The sequence below is a fragment of the Rutidosis leptorrhynchoides genome, chromosome 3 (genome assembly GCF_046630445.1).
Source record: "Rutidosis leptorrhynchoides isolate AG116_Rl617_1_P2 chromosome 3, CSIRO_AGI_Rlap_v1, whole genome shotgun sequence".
Taxonomy (NCBI): domain Eukaryota; kingdom Viridiplantae; phylum Streptophyta; class Magnoliopsida; order Asterales; family Asteraceae; genus Rutidosis; species Rutidosis leptorrhynchoides.
In genome coordinates, this window is record NC_092335.1 from 563,491,609 (window position 1) to 563,514,382 (window position 22,774).

The 22,774-nt window shown below is 31.5% G+C and overlaps 1 protein-coding gene across 1 annotated transcript; it reads left to right on the plus strand.

The window, feature by feature from the left end:
- Positions 1 to 279: 279 nt before the first annotated feature.
- LOC139902066 (peptidyl-prolyl cis-trans isomerase CYP18-2-like) lies at positions 280 to 19,567 on the plus strand. Its single transcript, XM_071884723.1, has 6 exons — positions 280 to 365; positions 456 to 534; positions 17,703 to 17,764; positions 17,918 to 18,136; positions 19,191 to 19,283; positions 19,537 to 19,567. Exons 1-6 carry the CDS (start codon positions 280 to 282, stop codon positions 19,565 to 19,567), a joined length of 570 nt encoding a protein of 189 aa, XP_071740824.1.
- Positions 19,568 to 22,774: the final 3,207 nt, after the last annotated feature.

A 22,774-nucleotide genomic window follows, 5' to 3' on the forward strand; every position in this document is an offset into this window, starting at 1 on the left:
ATTAAAATCCTATAATGATGATGTCATTATTAGGCTATTTCCTTTGTTAACAAAAAATCAAAAATAAAAAGAAAAAAATCTAAGCCCTTAAGATGATGTCATTAATTTAATACACTAATTAAATACGGAGTATAATTAAATTCTATTAAAAAATTACGGAGTATAATATTAACTTCCATCCGTCAATTTGCAGCGTAAACCCTACCACTAACCATAACCCTAACCGTAACCCAAGTATTCTCTCAATTATCGTCATCATCTCAACCATTGTAATCGACCATGCCGGGTACTGAAGGAGGTCCACCGGAGGTTACTCTGGAAACGTCCATGGGTTCTTTCACCGTTGAGGTATATTTCACTCTACCATTCTTATATTTTAGTTCCCTCATTGTTACTATGAACTACGAAATAAACTGATTGATCAATTTTTCTTCGATCAAATGTACGATAAGCACGCCTAAAACCTACAAAAACTTCATTGAACTAGCTAGAAGAGGTTACTACAATAATGTCAAATTTTACAGAATCATCAAGGTATGACAGTTAATAAGTATACTAAGTATATGTTATACGTTATAGTTATAATAACTTGATGTTTTAGCAGAGTAGTATATAAAATAGCTTATATTTTTACAGGAAATACTATTAAATACGATACAATTTTACACAAGATATTTATTTATTTAGAGAATGGATATACTTAAACCTTGCTACAACACTTATAGGCAGTGTACCTAATCGTACAGTAGTGTAGTTTTTAGTAAGTCCGGTTCGTTCCACAGGGAATCTTTTTAAACAAAGCTTAACGCTATATTAGTTTACTTTTATAAAAATGCAAATATATATATATATATAAGTAATATTATTATTATAAAGGGGGGTTTTTTACCGTTTAATGACCGGTCTGTCGATTTTAAAACTTTAGTCGCAGTTAAAACCAAATGTAAAATAATAAATATAAATACAAGACTTAAATTAAAGCGTAAAGTAAATAACAATAATGAAATTGCGAATAATAAAAGTGCGATAAAATAAACTTGCGATAATTAAAAAGTACGATAATTAAAAGTGCAATTAAATACAATAACAATAAAAATGCGATAATTAGAAGTGCAATTAAATATAAAATAAAGAAAATTAAATATGAAATAAAAGAATTATGCTTATTTAAACTTCCGTAATCATGATGTTTGACGTGTTGATTTTAATTTTATGCCCATGGGTTAATTGTCCTTTGTCCTGGATTATTTAATATGTCCATACGGATTTGTCCATAATAGTCCATCAGTCATAAATATAAAGAGCGAAAGCCTTCGTCAAATTATTCTTATTCCCGAAGTCAAATATTCCAACTAATTGGGGATTCGAATTGTAACAAAGTTTTAATACTTTGTTTAATGAATACACCAGGTTATCGACTGCGTGTAAACCAAGGTTTTACTACTTTGTTAACAATTACACCAATTACCCTTGAATGTAATTCACCCCTGTTTCAACAAGTCTATTAACTATTAATCCAGTTCCGTGTCCGGTAAAATGAATAATTATTGGTATTTATAGCTATCCCGCCCACCGTACCCAATCAAGCGTATGTGGTTATATATAAATACGTCAAATTATAAGTTTGTATATTAACTTAACAAGGTATTGTTTAGTTAACATAAAACCCATTAATAGCCCATAGTCTAATTTCCACAAGTGTCGTTCTTTTATCCAAACCCCAATTATGGTACAAAGCTCAATTACCCAATTTTAGTAATTAGCCCAACATCATGATTACTTCGGATTAAATAAGCATAATAATAACTTAGCTACGAGACATTAATATAAAAAGGTTGAACATAACTTACAATGATTATAAATAGCGTAGCGTTACACGGACAGAATTTCAACTTACACCCTTACAACATTCGCTAACATACCCTTATTATTAGAATTATAATTAAAATTAAAATATATATATATATATATATATATATATATATATATATATATATATATATATATATATATATATATATATATATATATATTACGATATAGATAGAGAGATGGATGGATATGTTGTAATTTTTGCGATCAGAATTCGTTTGCTTTTATAGGGATTTTGAAACTTTGGGGCTCCGCGACTCGCGGCATTTTTTGCCTTCAAACTCCGCGAGTCGCGGAGTTTGTAAATACAACTCACACCAATTTGGAGTCTTTCTTGCCGACGGTTTATATTATAAATATAATATATATATAATTAATATAATTAATTATATATTATATTATATTTATATACATAGTTAACTTGTACTTTTTAGTCCGTTGCGTCGAGCGTTGAGAGTTGACTCTGGTCCCGGTTCCGGATTTTCGAACGTCCTTGCGTACAATTTAATATCTTGTACTTTGCGTTTTGAATCTTGTACTCTTGTAATTTCGAGACGTTTCTTATCAATAATTGGAACCTCTTTGATTGTCTTTTGTACTTTTGAGCTTTTTGGTCGTTTGCGTCTTAAATTCGTCGAATCTGTCTTTTGTCTTCACCTTTTATTATTTAAACGAATATCACTTGTAAATAGAACAATTGCAACTAAAAGCTTGTCTTTCTTGAGGAATAATGTTATGAAATATATGTTTGTTTTTAGCATTATCAAATATTCCCACACTTGAGCGTTGCTTGTCCTCAAGCAATATCGTCTTGAAATACTAGAATCACTTCTTTATTCTTCACACTTTGTACATCAGTGATTTCTATACGGCGGTATAAACAATGGTAGTAACGATATGGTTTACAGTCCCACATGACTATAAAAATTTAGATCCATTAAGGAAATTGGATCTTTATGAAAACATTTGATCTTTTGGAAATTAAATCTAGTTTTTACCCTAGATAAGTTTTCCGGAATAACCCTTTACCGGTGTTTGCAAAATATTTTTGTGGGTTTGGTGGGTTTCAGATTTGAAAATTTTAGCTCAAAACTTGCGGTTTTGTGTCACCCACTTGCCAACCTTGTATTTGGAAAGCAACACGTCTTGTTTACTTGTCCCGTATATTACCTTTCGGTAAACTACCGTCCGGTTGTAAAGGAAAGCGTTGAACAAGCAACTGTTAAGGCAATGTCCCCTGACATGCTTTTAATTATGGTCTATAACGTGTCGGACGCAATTACTATCCTTGGTAGGAGCAATAGTAAAGCTCACCCTTATAATTTTTCGGTCTGGCACAAGGTCCTGTCTTTGACCACTATGCAACCATCGTTCTTACGGTTGACACCCGATTTAGTTCAGGTGACCTAATGAATTCCAGGTGAATTCCTAGGATTTTACGTTCAATGGTAATGAACGCATTGAAAATGGGTTTTTAGAAAGCAAATCGGTTTGTAATTTTGATCAAAATATTTTCTCGTTCAAGCTCGAGTTTAGATATCATTGAATTCCATGAGTTTGTAATTCTCAATCTTTAAGGTCAATCTCAAGGATTGAGTAATATCAGTCTTAAAAGCTGATTTTTGATCTTTAAGGAGATTATCCTTTCTGGGGATCTGATTTATTAGTCTTATCCAGCTAATTTGCATGGTGCCCCCCCATTTTACGAGATAAATCCTTCTCATGGTTAGGATAAATCTGACCACTTGGCGACCCTGTTTAATGCTGAGGTCCGTGGATTTCCTGCTGATTTTAGTGATGACTTTTCTAGGTTTTTCGTCAACCTACAGCTGGTCTGGACGACAACTTCTTGACCTAAATCAAGAAGCGCGTGTCTTTTTCGGAAGACTTTACTTCCTTTTAATGATGGAATTGATTCATCGTGTAGATCCATCTTTCTTACAGTAAATCAGGTAAAACAGTTTAGTTTAGTCTAAAGCAAAAGTATTTTCAGTTATTTGTTACAGATATATGTGACATATGTTTAAGATAACTTGGTAAACTTTCCCACACTTGGCTTTTATTTTCCTTTTTATCGTCCTCTATTCCATTTTAAATGAATTTTAACATTTTGGTTTGTTTCTCAATTTATGTCCTTTCTGAGGTAACAATAATTTCGGTGTTAAAACCTAGTTTTATCGTTCATAAATATGTATAAACATGATTTTGAGTTCATTTAATTGAAAATTTTAAAAAATTTTACTAGAATTGGGTAGTCAGTATATAAGACTAGGGCTGTTCTTTATTATCAGAGAGCACTAGATTCTAATACAACTACTACTTTACTAGTATTTCTAATGGTAACCAAGTGTATAAAGTAAAAATTTTAAAATCCGAAAGAATTTAACCCCTTCCCACACTTAAGATCTTGCAATGCCCTCATTTGCAAGAAATCAGTAACAATTTAAATTATTGAGGGTGATTTGTGTGAAATTGATTAAATTTTACCAAAGTTTCCAAACATATTGGCGTTTGTTTGCTGAATGATAAATGGTGCACATCATTTGTTCATTCCGTCTTGTTGTTATTTCACATATATTTTGCATCTTGTCGTCAAAATTAGTTGCTTTTGCTGAACTTAATGCCAGTCTTTGAAAATGCGTTGTTTTACCCTGTTGTGTACATAAGATAAACTGCAAACATATATACATATTTTTGAAGTTTGGTATATTACCCCACATTCAAAAATTATTAAAATCTAAGAATAAAAGTTAGAAAATTATAAAAACTATTACAATATTAACATAAGTATTAAACGTATCAACATTACAAACTACAAAACAAATAAAACTAAGTAGACTAGGGATGATACTGGTACCAATAGGGGTTCCATGCATAACCATAGGTGCTATAAAATGCTTCGGCAGGGTTATACGTAGGATACGGTGGTTGCATCTCTATAGACCAGGGAGGGAATATGGGTTTTGGTGTAGGAATATAGTTTCTACCTATATGTTGGCAATGAGCTATGATTTGGTTTTGATGAACTTACCAATCTTCAAATGCTCTTTGTCTAGCATTTTCGTACTCCTGTGAAGCTATAAACCTTTGTATTTCTTGCATTTCATTTCCCCCTCCTACATTACCTTGCTGTTGGTTTCTCTCAACCTGTGGATGTCTACCATGGTATTGTACTGCGGCGTTATTTCGCCTCTTCAAAACTTTTGCACCATGGTATAAATTTAAACCTATAGTATCGCGGGGTTCTGGTTCTTCGACTAATAATCCCCCCCGACTTATATCCACACCGAGATATTCAGCAATCAAAGTAATAAAAATACCACCTCCTATTATGCTATGCGGTCTCATCCCCTTAACCATAGCTGATAAATAATAACCCACACAATAAGGTATACTTACAGCGCTTTGTGGGTCTCGAATATATATATGGTAAAACAAATCCTGTTCATTTACCTTTTCCTTGTTCTTACCTCTTTGTGTAATCGAATTAGCTAAAAACCTATGAATTACTCTTAATTCAGCTCTATCTATATCCAAATAAGAGTAATTTCCCCCTTTGAATCGGTGATGGCTTGTCATTTGACTCCATACACCGTGTGTATCAAAATTTTCATCTATCTTTCTACCATTTAGTATCAACCCTCTACAATGAGCAGATGCTAACTCCTCAGGCGTATATATACGTAAAGCCTGAGCCATGTCTAGTAAAGACATGTGGCGCATCGAACCTCCTAACAAAAATCTAATAAAAGATCGATCGATTAAACTAGCTACCCGATCATTTAATTCTATACTACATAACAATTCTTCACACCATACTTTATATACAGGTCTACGCATGGTGAATAAACGTACCCAGTCATTAAAAGTAGAATTACCATACCTCTGTACAAGTAATTCCCTAATTGGCCCGGCCAATTCTACAGCTTCTAATGGTCCCCATTCTATGACCCTAGGTACCTCAACAACCTTAGAATGAAGAGTATGCAAACCCCTTTGGTATTTTGGATAATCTATCCAAAGTCTGTCAAATCTCAGGTTCGGGTGCAAATCTTCCAAGTGCATATCAGAAAAGGTCATGACTGGATGAGGTATATCTTGCTTGTAGTAGTTATCCACCTCCTGTTGTTCTGCATTCTCAGCAGGAGCATTGCGAGCTTGGGATGAAGATTCACCCCTTTCAGTCTGCAAAACACATCAAACACAATTTTTGTGCATCCAAATATGCATTAGTGTCAGCAAAATCATCAATCAAAATAATTACAATGACTTGATCAATTTATATCAAACTTAAGCTCATTTTCACATTTTTATCAAATCTACACTTTTTCAAATAAGCATATACGAAAATGTTCGCCAAGTTCATAAGCATTCAACTCAAATAACATGTCACAATAATCATTACTAGCAATTAAACAAGTTTCAAATGGCATTATCTCTCAAAAATCAAGTTCATGAATTTTAGACTTGAAAAAGTCCACTTTAATTCTCAAAATCATGTTTAGGCTCAAAGTTTGGATCATTTAACTATCTAAACATGTTACACTACTTAATTTAGCAACAATTCATGACAAAAATCGGCCATAACCTGTTTATATCAAAAAGCCCCAAATTTGCTCAAGAACACAAACCCTAGATTGCTCAAAATTTGAAGTTTAAGGCTTCTAATCATGTTAAATAGCATCAATCTAGGTTATACAAGCATAATACATAAACAATTTAAGCATAATTACACTAAAAAGCATCAAAATCAAATTGGGAAAAAAATTGCTCAAGAACACTAATTTCGGATTAAATGGTGTTTAGGTGTAGAAATTTACCGTTTTTCTTGAGTAATTCCTTGATAGCATCCTTCTCAACATGATTTTAGTAAAATATTTGATGATTAACGGTTAAAAATTGTGATTTTGGGGTGTATTTTTTGACTTTTTTTCGCAGTTATTTCGCTTTATGTGAGTTTTGTGGTGTGCAACTGATCAGTTCTGCGTTTTATTTTTTTCCTGATTTTTGGTCCTCCCGCGACTCGCGGTGTTTAGACCCTTCAAACTCCGCGAGTTGCGGAGTTTGGTTTTTTTTTTTTTTTTTTTAACATCTTATACTAATTAAAACAATTAAGTAATTAATTTTAAAATTTTGTTTCCCTTGTTATTTAGGACGAGGTCGTTTCGGATCGATGTCCTAGTCCGTCCCTCGACAAAATTTTAAAATTTGTCTTTTTGTAGTGATTGTTTTAAAAGCTAAGATTTTTGGGTTTTTTAATGTTTTTGGCATACTTTAATTCAATAAGATTAAAAATAATGATAATAAAAGTTCTCGTCCCTCTCTCGGGTAAAGCAATTTCGGTTCAAAGACCTAGTCTTCAACTTACGACGAAGTTTAAAAATCATATTTTTAACTTAATGAGATAAAGTAAATTTTTGTTTTTAAATTCACACAATTTAAATATAAAATTCAAAATTAATATTAAAAATTCACACCAAACTTAAAATTTAAAATACATAAAATTAAAAATTCATATTTTAAAAATAAAAAATTCACACCAAACTTATATTAATTTTTCAAATATTTACAATTTTAAATATATTGATTTTACAAAGTTTACAATATTAATTTAAGATTTATATATTAATTTTAAAAATATGGTAAAAATAAAATTAAAAATCTTTTTGTCTTTTTATCCCACTTTTATCAATCAAATATTATCAAAAATATGCGCCCCTCTTTTCGGTAAAGTAATTTCGGTTCCAAGACCTAATTTAACTCATGACGAATTTTTGAAATATTTTGGGTTGATTGATTAAAGATATTTATACCTTAAGAATAAAGGTTAAATTTCGCAGTGATGTAATAAATTTTTGAATGATATCAATAATTTCGGTCGCCAAACCTAATTTTATTCAATACCAATTTAATACTTTATAGCGAACAAATTAGCGTTTATTATCAAAAGATTAAAAATAAAAAAAATAAAATAAAAACTATACAGACTTACCTGTGAGATAGTATTCTTAGTTATATGATCTATCCCATTCATAAGATAGTCGGTTTAATTGGTTTTCCATAGCTACATAGGCGTAACCTCGAGCATTCAGTGTATTTTCTTCTAAACATATGAACGGTCCGTCTCTGCATAAAGTAACAAATTCGGTATTTGAATAGGTTTGATTATTTGAACATTTACCTCCATGTGACCATTTTCCGCATTTGTGACATCTTTCTAGGTGTCGTGCTCTTCTTTTCGCTGCGGATTTTGATTTTCCTTTACCAAATTGTAACTTATTATCTTCGCATCTGGATTCTTTTCTAGCTCCGTCCATTCTTTCTCTGATTACTGATACTATTTCACTCGGAAGTGTGTCATTATTACGTTTAGTGATCAAAGCGTGTAGCATTAGACCATGGTTTAGTTCACAGGCAGTCTTCATTTCCTAAAAAAAAAATAAAAATTCAGAATGGGGGGAGAAGACTAGTTCTTTAGGGTCTGCTAGGGAAAGACCATTCGAGTTCCATTTTCAAGAACTACACGAAAACAGACAATCTAACTCTAACAGAAATACATATTATCCTTTAAAGACTTGATTCTCCCCACACTTAGTTAGTTGTGGTGTTGAAATTGTGATTAACTTCGTTGTCGACTTCCATCGGACCATCTATGTAGTGTTTAACTCTGTGACCATTAACTTTAAATTCAATCACATTTGAATTTATTAATTCTATCGTTCCGTATGGGAAAACTCTTTTGACTATGAATGGTCCAGACCATCTTGATTTCAATTTTCCAGGAAATAGCTTGAATCGTGAATTGAAAAGAAGAACTCTGTATCCTTCCTTAAATTCTTTTGAACTTCTGATTCTTTTATCATGCCATTTCTTCGTTCTTTCTTTATAGATTAACGAATTTTCGTATGCTTCATGTCTTAATTCTTCTAATTCGTTTAGTTGACTTAATCGTAGACGTCCGGCTTCATGTAAATCAAGATTACATGTCTTCAAAGCCCAAAATGCTTTGTGTTCAATTTTTACTGGAAGATGACATGCTTTTCCATAAACAAGTCTAAAAGGTGTGGTTCCAATTGGAGTTTTGTAGGCTGTTCTAAAAGCCCAGAGTGCATCCTCCAATTTAATGGACCATTCCTTCGGATTTGATCCTACGGTTTTCTCTAGAATACGTTTTAAAGCTCGGTTTGTATTTTCAACTTGTCCACTTGTTTGTGGATGATATGCGGTGGAGATTTTATGAGTTACTCCATATCTTTTAAGAACTTTCTCAAGTTGATTATTACAAAAATGAGTACCCCGATCACTTATTAAAGCTTTCGGTGTTCCAAACCTTGCAAAAAGACGTTTTAAAAAGTTGACTACAACTCGTGCATCGTTAGTTGGGAGAGCTTGTGCTTCCGCCCATTTAGATACATAATCAATGGCTATGAGTATATATAGATTATTATGAGATTTTGGAAATGGACCCATAAATTCAATACCCCAAATGTCAAATACTTCACATACTTGGATGACATTTTGTGGCATTTCATCACGTTGACTTATTTTTCCGGCCCTTTGACAAGCATCACAGGATTTGCAAAGAAGGTGTGCGTCTTTGTAAATTGTAGGCCAATAGAATCCAACATCATAAACTTTTCTTGCTGTTAGTTGAGGCCCATAATGCCCTCCTGTTGGTCCTGTGTGACAATGGTTTAATATTTTACTAGCTTCATCTCCAAATACACATCGGCGTATTATTCCATCTGGACAACTTTTAAATAGATGTGGATCTTCCCAAAAATAGTGTTTTATATCACTGAAGAATTTCTTTCATTTTTGGTACGATAATCCTTTTTCAAGGAATCCACAAACTAAGTAGTTTGCATAGTCTGTAAACCATGGGATTTCTTTATAATCTATCTTCAATAGATATTCATCAGGAAAGTTGTCTTGTATGGCCGATTCATTTAGAACTTCTAATTCGGGATTTTCAAGACGAGAAAGATGATCAGCGGCGAGATTTTCTGCTCCCCTTTTATCTCGGATTTCAATATCAAACTCTTGTAAGAGTAAGATCCAACGGATTAATCTTGGTTTAGCATCTTGTTTCGAAAATAGGTATCTAAGAGCAGAATGGTCGGTATAGACCACCGTTTTTGCTAGAACGAGATATGATCGAAATTTGTCAAAAGCAAAGACAATAGCAAGGAGTTCTTTTTCAGTAGTTGTATAGTTCGTTTGTGCTCCTTGTAACGTCTTACTAGCATAATATATAGGTTGAAATCGTTTTTCAATCCTTTGTCCTAAAACGGCTCCCATTGCAAAATCACTTGCATCGCACATTAGTTCAAATGGTAGATTCCAATTTGGTGTTATCATGATCGACGCATTAGTGAGTTTTTCTTTAAGAATATTAAAAGATTTGATACACTCATCTGAAAAGATGAATGGAGCATCCTTTTCTAGGAGTTTATTCATAGGAGTGGCAATTTTAGAAAAATCTTTTATGAAACGTCGGTAAAAACCGGCATGCCCTAGAAAACTCCTAACTCCTCTAACATTGGTGGGATGTGGAAGTTTAGCAATTACATCTACTTTAGCTCTATCCACTTCAATTCTTTCTTTTGAAATTTTATGTCCAAGAACGATGCCTTCTTTAACCATGAAATGACATTTCTCCCAATTAAGTACTAGATTTGATTGTTCGCATCTAATAAGCATTCGTTCCAGATTAACTAGACATGATTCAAATGTATCACCGAAGACTGAAAAGTCATCCATGAAAACTTCCATGCATTCTTCTATCATGTCATGAAAAATCGCCATCATACACCTTTGAAAGGTTGCAGGGGCGTTGCAAAGTCCAAATGGCATGCGTTTGTAAGCAAAAGTACCATAAGGGCACGTGAATGTGGTTTTCTCTTGATCTTCGGGTGCTATTGGAATTTGAAAATATCCGAAAAATCCATCTAGAAAACAATAGTAACTATTTCCGGCTAATCTTTCCAACATTTAATCAATGAAAGGTAAGGGAAAGTGATCTTTTTTGGTGGCGTCATTTAATTTTCTATAATCAATACATACACGCCATCCTGTTACAGTCCTAGTAGGAATAAGCTCATTTTTCTCATTTGTAATGACAGTCATGCCACCCTTCTTAGGCACGCATTGAACTGGGCTTACCCATGAACTATCAGAAATTAGATAAATTAGACCTGCATCTAGCAGTTTAATAATCTCTTTCTTAACTACATCTTGCATATTAGGATTTAGTATTCGTTGGCGTTGCACATACGTTTTATGACCTTCTTCCATAAGGATTTTATGTGTGCAATACGAAGGACTTATTCCTTTAATATCATGAATCTTCCATGCAATGGCTGGTTTATGAGCTTTCAACACAGAAATTAGTTGTGATTTCTCATTTTCAGTAAGAGAAGACGATATTATTACAGGTAATTCAGATTCACCATGTAAATAAGCGTATTCCAAATGGTTTGGAAGTGGCTTTAACTCTAATTTCGGAGGTTCTTCTATCGATGATTTGTATCGATATCTGTCTTCTTCTTTTAGCATTTGAATTTCTTCTGTTGTTGGTTCATATCCATTAGCTATAAGTGTGGCTAACATTTCAGCTTCATCAATTGGTTCATTACCTTCTCCTAAAGAACATTCTCCTGTTCCTTGTAATTATGGAAATTCTTCTAATAATTCTGCATGTGCATCTATAGTTTGAATATAATAACATGTATCATCTGCAGATTGTGGTTGTTGCATTGCTCTATCAACTGAAAAGGTAACACTCTCATCCTCTATACTTAGGGTCAGTTTCTTACCGAACACGTCTATCATTGCTTTAACCGTGTTTAAGAATGGTCTTCCTAATATGAGAGGAACTTGAGAATCTTCTTCCATGTCCAGAACAACAAAATCTACTGGAAATACTAAAGTACCAACTTTAACTAGCATGTTCTCCATTATCCCTCTAGGATATTTTATTGATCTATCGGCTAGTTGTATGCTTATTCTGGTTGGTTTCAATTCTCCAAGGTCTAGTTTAGCGTATAGTGAATACGGCATTAGATTTATACTAGCACCTAAGTCTGCCAATGCTTCTATTGAACTAAGACTACCCAGAAAACATGAAATTGTGAAACTTCCTGGATCAGATAATTTTTCTGGTATCTTATTCAACAGCACTGCTGAACAATTAGCATTCATAGTAACAGCCGAGAGTTCTTCCATTTTCTTTCTATTTGAGATTAGATCTTTCAAGAATTTAGCATATCTAGGCATTCCTGAAATCACATCAATGAAAGGAAGATTTACATTTATCTGTTTAAACATATCCAAGAATTTGGATTGCTCGGCTTCAAGTTTCTCTTTCTTCATTTTACTCGGGTAAGGAAGTGGTGGTTGGTATGGTTTAACATAAGGTTTAGCCTTAACTGTGTTATCTTCATTAACCTTTTCAACTACCGGTTCTTTTTCCTTATCTTGATCAGGCTGTGGTTCTTGTGGAGTAGGAATAGCTTCATCAGAAGTTACAGGTATTTCAGGTGGTTTAAGTGTTGTACCACTTCTTGTGGTAATGGCTTTAGCTGTTTCATTCCGGGGGTTAGCATTTGTATCACTAGGTAGACTTCCCGGTTTTCTTTCACCTATTAACCTTGCTAGGTTACTTACTTCTTGTTCCAGATTTTGAATAGAAGCTTGTTGATTTCTAAATGCTTGAGCATTTTGTTCATTAGTTTGTTTCTGAGATGTGAAAAACTGCGTTTGAGTTTCAACTAGCTTCGTCATCATATCTTCTAAATTCGGCTTTTTATCATCGGTTTGTTGTGGTGGTTTGTTTTGAAAATTAGGTCTTTGCTGATTGTAATTATTATTGGATACTTGTTGATTGCTAGGACCTTGTTGGTTGTTGTATGGAATATTTCAGTTATAGTTCTGGTTTTGATTGTAAATCGGTCTTGGCGGTTGATAATTATTCTGATAATTATTTCCAGGCCTTTGGTTTATGTATGAAATATTCTCTCTTTGTTCCATTGTTAATTCAATACTGAGACAATCTTTTGTCAAATGTGGTCCTCCACACTGCTCACAACTAATTCGTATTGAGTTAATATCCTTAGTCATCTTTTCCATTCGTCTCTCGACAGCATCTATCTTTGCGGAAATGGAATCTAAGTCATGGCTAGAATCGGCTCTAGCTGCTTTAGATGATCTAACGATATCTTTTTCTTGGTGCCACTCATGTGAGTGGGAAGCAGTGTTATCAATAATTTTGTAAGCATCAGTTTCGGTTTTCTTCATAATAGAACCACCAGCTGCTATATCTATGTCTTTCCTTGTAGTGATGTCGCATCCTTGGTAGAATATTTGTACTATTTGATAGGTGTCTAAACCATGTTGCGGACATCCTCTCAACAACTTTCCAAATCTTGTCCATGCCTCATATAGAGTTTCATTTGGTTTCTGTGTAAACGTAACAATTTCTGCTTGAAGTCTTACGGCTTTAGATGCCGGAAAGAATTGTTTAAGAAATTTTTCAACTAAAACGTCCCATGTATCAATTGCCCCTTCAGGTAACGATTCCAACCAATCTTTGGCTTCTCCCTTTAAAGTCCAGGGAAATAACATGAGATATATCTGTTCATCCTCCACTTATCGGATTTTAAGTAGTGTGCAAATCCTATTAAAGGTACGTAGATGTTCATTTGGATCTTCCTTCGGTGCACCACTAAATTGGCATTGATTAGTCACCATGTGTAGAATTTGTCCTTTGATTTCATAATCTGGCGCATTAATGTGTGGATGAGTAATTGCGTGACCTTGGCCAGTGCGTTTAGATCTCATTCGGTCTTCCATGCTTAAAGGTTCCAGATTCTCCATAATTGAATTTGTTGAATCGGAATCACTAGAGGATTCTGATTTAATGGTTCGTTCCTCAACAATCTCTGTTTGAATGATTGGTGGTTCCGGAGGAAAGTTTAGTGGTTCAGGATCTACGAATCGTTCCTGAATATTCTCTGGATTCTCAATTGTGAGGTCGGGTTCAAAAAATGGATTATCGGAAATTTGAACTGAAGTACTTGGTCGACTGGATGACGATTCTAAAGAAAAATCAACGGCAGTAATATTTGCTAAATGTCTTGATCTAGTTACAGGTGGTGAACGTACAAAAGGTGGTGAACGTCTTGCTCGGTGCATTCACTGAATATCCTATTAGTTTTTAAAAGGAAAGAAAAATTATAATAAGTTATCCAATCAATAGACTTTTCTGATTTTGCCCACGTTTCGAATAGCCAAAAGATGCAGCAGAGGGGCCGGATTCGTTTGGTCTCAATATAATTGAGGACTGTTTGGCTCCAATAACCCGGTCCACGTACAAATCCAACTATTACTACGAACCAGAAAATTTTGATGTCTATCAATTTAACCACTTAAAATAAATTTTCGTAATTTTAAGAAATTTAGATAAGAAGTAGAATAAATTCTAAGTCCTAAAAACTATAATAGCGAGAAATAAGAAAGAAAAAGAGTTCGTCGAAAAAGATCGAAAAAGAAAAATGGTTGAAAAATAAAAGGTGACGGAAAAATAAAAGAAACTTATAAAACTTAAAAACACTTGACTAACCTAACCTTATTACTACAACTAACTTAAAATTATAATCGCAAATTGAGATTACTAATTGGAATGATAATTGATACATAGGTAAAAGGTGTCTAAAAATATTAAAGCTTACAGGAAAAACTAAATCCCAAATGGAAATAACTTAAAAAGAAACTAAAACTTAAAAAGGCGTCGCAAAATTCTAAAGCACCTAAATCTTAGTCTAAAGAAAAAGCACTTAAGGAATTCTACGGCAAAGCCTAAAAATCTAGAAGTAAAAATAACTATGGCAAAAACTAAGTTTAAAACTAAATATGAGCGAAAAATACAAATATTACGCTAAAACAATTATAAAGGGATAAAATATAAAAATATACAAAAAGTTGTAAAAAGTACAATTTTTTATAAAATATTATTTTTATATTATTTATTTTATTAAAACTATTAATTTTACAATTTAATTAAACTAATTTAACTAATTATATAAATTAAATAAAAAGTAAAACTTAAAATAAAACTAATTATAATAACAATAAGAATTTAGGGTTATAATAATAATAATTAATAATTACTCCGTAATTAATTGCAGTTAGGGTTTCTGTCGGTGTCAGGTCTCCTCCGAGAGTCGCGGTATTAGATGCAGCAAACCCCGCGAGTCGCGGGGTTTCAAAATTCAACCCTGGAACAGTTTAAAACTGACGCGTTTTTTTTTTATATTTTCTGTTTATAATCTAAAATTTATATATAATAAAAACTTATATTTTAAAAACTTTAAATAAAAATTGAACTACTTTATAACTTTAAAAATATCTTAAAAATAGATTTATATATATTAAATTTTTTTTTCGGTTTTTTTTATATTTATAAAATATATTTATAAAAAAAATTAAATAAAACTTATATTTTTACAAACTAAAGAAACTTTATAAAACTTAAATATTTATCAAACTCCTAAAAATATTTATATTTTTGTTTTTCTTTTTATATTTTCGAATATTTAAAACGTATTTTTATAAAAACGAATTTTAATAAAAGTAAACTAAATTTTTTTTTATATTAGCGTTGCGCTTCCGGCTTTTAAGAGTTCCCCGGCAGCGGCGCCAAAAATAACTTGATGTTTTAGCAGAGTAGTATATAAAATAGCTTATATTTTTACAGGAAATACTATTAAATACGATACAATTTTACACAAGATATTTATTTATTTAGAGAATGGATATACTTAAACCTTGCTACAACACTTATAGGCAGTGTACCTAATCGTACAGTAGTGTAGTTTTTAGTAAGTCCGGTTCGTTCCACAAGGAATCTTTTTAAACAAAGCTTAACGCTATATTAGTTTACTTTTATAAAAATGCAAATATATATATATAAGTAATATTATTATTATAAAGGGGGGTTTTTTACCGTTTAATGACCGGTCTGTCGATTTTAAAACTTTAGTCGCAGTTAAAATCAAATGTAAAATAATAAATATAAATACAAGACTTAAATTAAAGCGTAAAGTAAATAACAATAATGAAATTGCGAATAATAAAAGTGCGATAAAATAAACTTGCGATAATTAAAAAGTACGATAATTAAAAGTGCAATTAAATACAATAACAATAAAAATGCGATAATTAGAAGTGCAATTAAATATAAAATAAAGAAAATTAAATATGAAATAAAAGAATTATGCTTATTTAAACTTCCGTAATCATGATGTTTGACGTGTTGATTTTAATTTTATGCCCATGGGTTAATTGTCCTTTGTCCTGGATTATTTAATATGTCCATACGGATTTGTCCATAATAGTCCATCAGTCATAAATATAAAGAGCGAAAGCCTTCGTCAAATTATTTTTATTCCCGAAGTCAAATATTCCAACTAATTGGGGATTCGAATTGTAACATGGTTTTAATACTTTGTTTAATGAATACACCAGGTTATCGACTGCGTGTAAACCAAGGTTTTACTACTTTGTTAACAATTACACAATTACCCTTGAATGTAATTCACCCCTGTTTCAACAAGTCTATTAACTATTAATCCAGTTCCGTGTCCGGTAAAATGAATAATTATTGGTATTTATAGATATCCCGTCCACCGTACCCAGTCAAGCGTATGTGGTTATATATAAATACGTCAAATTATAAGTTTGTATATTAAATTAACAAGGTATTGTTTAGTTAACATAAAACCCATTAATAGCCCATAGTCTAATTTCCACAAGTGTCGTTCTTTTATCCAAACCCCAATTATGGTACAAAGCCCAATTACCCAATTTTAGTAATTAGCCCAACATCATGATTACTTCGGATTAAATAAGCATAATAATAACTTAGCTTCGAGACATTAATATAAAAAGGTTGAACATAACTTACAATGATTATAAATAGCATAGCGTTACACGGACAGAATTTCGACTTACACCCTTACAACATTCGCTAACATACCCTTATTATTAGAATTATAATTAAAATTAAAATATAAATTATAAATATATATATATATATATATATATATATATATATATATATATATATATATATATATATATATATATATATATATATATATTACGATATAGATAGAGAGATGGATGGATATGTTGTAATTTTTGCGATCAGAATTCGTTTGCTTTTATAGGGATTTTGAAACTTTGGGGCTCCGCGACTCGCGACATTTTTTGCCTTCAAACTCCGCGAGTCGCGGAGTTTGTAAATACAGCTCACACCAATTTGGAGTCTTTCTTGCCGACGGTTTATATTATAAATATAATATATATATAATTAATATAATTAATTATATATTATATTATATTTATATACATAGTTAACTTGTACTTTTTAGTCCGTTGCGTCGAGCGTTGAGAGTTGACTCTGGTCCCGGTTCCGGATTTTCGAACGTCCTTGCGTACAATTTAATATCTTGTACTTTGCATTTTGAATCTTGTACTCTTGTAATTTCGAGACGTTTCTTATCAATAATTGGAACCTCTTTGATTGTCTTTTGTACTTTTGAGCTTTTTGGTCGTTTGCGTCTTAAATTCGTCGAATCTGTCTTTTGTCTTCACCTTTTATTATTTAAACGAATATCACTTGTAAATAGAACAATTGCAACTAAAAGCTTGTCTTTCTTGAGGAATAATGTTATGAAATATATGTTCGTTTTTAGCATTATCAATAACGATAAGGATAATTTGTCAATTAAGTGCTGGATTCTTTGTAATTGATTAATGAAAAATAGGATTTCATAGTTCAAGGAGGTGATCCCATTGGTACAGGAAGGGGTGGAGAATCCATATATGGGTATGCTACTTTAATGTTCTCATAAAAATAGGTTTGATATTTTTAGAATTATTGATGAGTTTGTATGAACTGAAGTCGTGGATTATGTCTCTAAAGGACCTGTTATATATGGAAATATGGCTATTTTGTTGAAATGAATGTGTAATATTGAAGGTCAAAGTTTGAGGATGAGATTACTCTGAAGTTGAAGCATACTGGAGCTGGGATCTTATCTATGGCTAATGCTGGTCCGAATACGAATGGGAGTCAGTTCTTTATCACATTGGCACCGGCACAATCACTTGATGGTAATCAATTTTTATTTGAATTTATTATCTTTATCTTTATTAGTTTGCTTTGTTCTTTTGGCATAACTCCACTTTGGTCAAATGGGTATATTTGTTCATATTAAATATACAGACATATCTTCTTGACATTAGTATAGACATATCTTCCTGCCAACTCAGTTTTGGATTTATTCAAATGTATTGTTGCAATATAATCAAGGTTTCAGATACTTCAGTATGTTAAGGTATGACCAATGTCTCAAACCTTATTGGATGCTCCTTTTCTGTATAATTTCGGCATAGCTTGCTTATTTATTAACGGTTTCATTTGTTGTTCTGATCTCTTTTGTTGTGAATACAAAGTATTACTTCAAATTAGCAGGGATGATCACGAGGTGATGTTTTTGTTTTTGTTTTTCCTTTTTTTATTAATTTTAATTAGGGTTCTTTTGATTTTTTTTTGGTCTCTTTTGTTGTAAATACAAAGTATTACTGCAAATTGGGGTTAAAGAATCTTTTTGTGCTTTCACATACCATAATTTTGGGGTTTCTTTGATTTGTTTGATTTCATAGGGTTTAATAATACACTATTTAACTATTTTACTACGGAGTATGTATTAGGTATGAGTATATTGTGAGTATTTATTTACTTTTTTCCTGTTATCATTCTAGGATTTGTACGATTTAACGTCTATTAATTATATAGCTAGAGAATTTTGTGTACCTTGATAGAAAATCTTAATCTTATACTCTGTATGTATTATTATTTTACAAGCTTTCATAGTTGAGATTTGCTAAAATGTCTATGTTGTTTGATTTATAATGTTGCTTAATTAGTATAATAATATGATGTTAAGTTATGCATTTTATGTGACTGAATATTGAAAAGTGGGCCGTGATGCATCAAATTATAAATTCGATATATACATAAAGCTAATGTTGTACTCTGTGTGCTTCATGGTGATTGAAGTTATTTACTTCAAAACGAATGTGACATTTACAATTGTCCAGTCATCTATTGATTAATCTTCTTCACTCCAAAAGTTTCCCTTAAGTTAGAGGTGTCAACTTGGGTGGGTTGGTTTGGGTAATTAGTAGATATTTTCCGGCCCAAGTCTCCTAAACATTAGTAAATATTTTAACCGATTTTGTTCGTTCAGACATTCAAGCAAAGATATGGAAGATGCTACAAGAATGGTCGTGGTCACGTCAAGCTCATTCGCTGCTCTAAATGTGACAAATAATGCCCGAAGGTAATAAATCATGACAATGATAGCTTTGAGTGATCCTTTATTTCTTAGATCTTAAATGTTGATATAGATATGTAAGTATTTTTTTCTAACGAATTATCAAAATTGTGTTAGCTCTTATATGTAATAACTTTAGTGATTTTGTTAAAAGCATCCGTTTGTTATGTTAAAATTTGAGTATCTTAACCAACTTGGTGAAAAGATTAGATGTGTTGTTTTTTTTTTTTTTTTCAATATTTTTGTATACTTATTATAGGAGATTTGACTTGGTAATAAATAATAGTTGATCTAATAGGATAATATACATCTTTACAACCTTAGTACTTTTTGTGTTTATGCTATGTTCGTAATTGAGCTGTAACATTAGTTTCACCATCATTTATTGGGGATTGTTATGGTATGATGTAAGCTTTTTATTTTGAATTAGTTATTATATTATTATATTGCTTCATTTTTATCTAATATCTTTTCTTAATAGTATATATCATGGTAGTAAAAATTTTCACGGATTTAGTTTCAAGTTCATGCTAATATTTTTTATGAAAAATATTGTTAAACCTGAATTGTGGTTTGCAAAAGCAACTCAAAATATCCAGAAGATTAACCTAAAATGGAAACTTATGGCCTATCTGGATGCATGGAGCTCTTTGTCGAAACATTGAAGGTCAATGAGGTACTAATTACTTTCAACACTTTGAGCACCAATTGCATACTCAAGTCTCAATATTACTATAAACTGTGAACTTTTTAGTCAATCTTAGGCTCCGACTCTCTGCATCTGACTATGTAATGCGTAGTAGATTGGACATGATTTTGATAGCATAAACCAAAAGAAATTATTATGTAATTTGAAAATGTACTGTTGGTTTGACTTTAAAATCATAAGCTAACTCTTTTTCTTTTTCATGTTTAGGGTTAATTTTCTTTGACTAATCGGGTATAACAAGGAGACTACCATTGCAATTCAACTATAATATCTACAAAAGAGCTGCTACTATGCACAATTTATTTTAGCATAGTTTTATAAAGGTAACAATTTTTACCCATTTAGTTGTGGATGTGTGAAATTGTTAAGACATAGTATATACATTACATTGTTATTATAGTCTATGGCTAGGTCTACAGATATAAAAGTATAGTTTTGTGGTGGGTAAGTGGCTTGCTAAAAGTATGCAATGACTTTAGCATTTACATTTACTTAACACCTAACACATATCATTAAACTGTTTCATTTAAACAAACCCGTGGTTCCACGGGTCATTTCACTAGTTTTCTTATATATAAACAAATACAGTAACTTTACTATAGGTTCTTGATTAAGTGCAAATTCTATATTTTACTCAATATGTCGATTTTAAGAAATACTTTTTATAGAATGGCAACCGAAAAATGTTACTTGTATAATTAGTTTTGTCACTCAATGACTTTAATGCATATGTGTTTAACATATGAACGATAGAACCATATACAATACCATTGCTTTAGATTAAATGGAAAAAACTTCATTAACATGCAAATTGTAGCCGATTTTTTTTGGGACTACTAGTAACTCAATGCAACAAATGAAAAGCAAACAACTTAATAACTTCACAACATTTTATGTTCTTTTTTATTTTGACATTTCATCAAACACATAATATGCATCATCTAGAATTTAGAAAAGAAACATAACATCGTTCTCTACTCATTCATAACTATAATTACATAATATTTCTTGGATGCTCTAATCTTTATCTGTTAAAAAGACTAAGAGCACAGGGAGTCGTTCGGTGTTAAATCTCAGTGTTAAATTTAACACTGGATTTAACACTGAGGTCAAAACAGGGGAAATGGTTCAGTGTTAAATTTCAGTGTTAAATCAGTTGTAATTTTATTTTTTTATTGATTAGTTATTTATTAATTAATTATTTTTAAAAAGAATTCAGCATTTTTTACAAAACAATTCTAGTCCTATTATTGTATATTATTTGGCCCATATTTGACTCAATTAAAATATAAAATCAGGCCCAATTGAAAAAAAATCCTAAACCCATTTATAATTTACGCCTCTTTTTACTTCTTTTATCTTCTTCATCACATAAACCATCTTCATCATATAAACCTGCAACTCTTCTTCATCATATAAACCTACCTGCAACCATAAAAGAAAAGGGAAAGCAAAAAAATTACAGCAGCAACAGCATCAAATAACAAAAGAAAAAAGAAAGAAAAAGAAAAAATAAATAAATAAGCAACGGCATCAAGCAACCACCGTTGCCCAGCTAATGCTGGCCAACGTTAAATGCATTTAACGGTGGTTTAACGGAGGGGCGGAGTGGTGTTGGCCACCGTCCCCACCGTTAAATCGGTATAACGGTGAAAAATCCACTCGACTCCTGGTGCTCTAAGTATTGATGTTCATATCACATCTATAACTTTCATATGTCTACTATGACTTCATAACTTCAAATGATGTTTAAATGCTAAAATGAAAAACCGAATTGTATCTCATACCTCATGATGAACATCGAAACAACATCAACAGGTTAAGTAATTTGATGGACGTTAAGTATAAATCACCTTTAAATACTTCAGATTAAGCATTTGAATTTTGAACCTGAACCAAAAAAATGATTTGTATTTGAAATCGGACTTGAATAGTAACAAATAATGAAAATAAAAAAAAAATATACCAAGTGAAGATTACTGGAGAGAAGATTAATGCGATAGCGAATAGACTTGTTCCAAATTAAATCCGTCAATGATGAATGAACACAGAGCTTCAAATTTGATTTCGGTGAAAGAAATTGAGAAAAAATTAAATTCGTCATTGATGAATGAACGAACACAGAGCTTCATTAATAATCAGAGAAAAAGGCTGGAGGATTAGGGTTAGTAATTCGAGACCAGAAAAGTTTTGAATTGTGGGTTTATACTATGGATTAGGGTTACAATCACACGAGTTTTTTTTTTCCTTTTTTTTTTTCTTTTTTCTTTTTTGTTGACTTAATTTAATACTCCATTTAAGTAGTTCTTTTTAATTGTGAAATAATTATGTTTATGACATCAGCAACAGGTTCTCATAATTTTTCTTTTTTTATTGATTTTTTTATACAAGGAAAAATGCTATTTATTACATCATCATTTTAGTATTTTAATAGTAACTAGTGAAATGATCCGTGGAAATACGGGTTTGTTTAAACGAAATAGTTTAATGATATGTTTTAGGTATTAAATGAATGTAAATTTTAAAGTCATTTAGTTTATTAGCCCGCGAATTCACTGATTCCGACTAAGAAACTTGTAGTTAATTTTACAAACATAAAGTTCGCTCAAATTTGAGTATTTATATTTATATTTTTAATAATAATAATAATTATTAATAATAATAAATGCCTTTTAAATTTTCCTAAAAAATAAAATTACAATTTATGAGAGATTAATATTTCTTTTTTTATAAAAGATTTCTTATTATTTTTTAATTAAATTAATATATATTATAAATCATCATTATA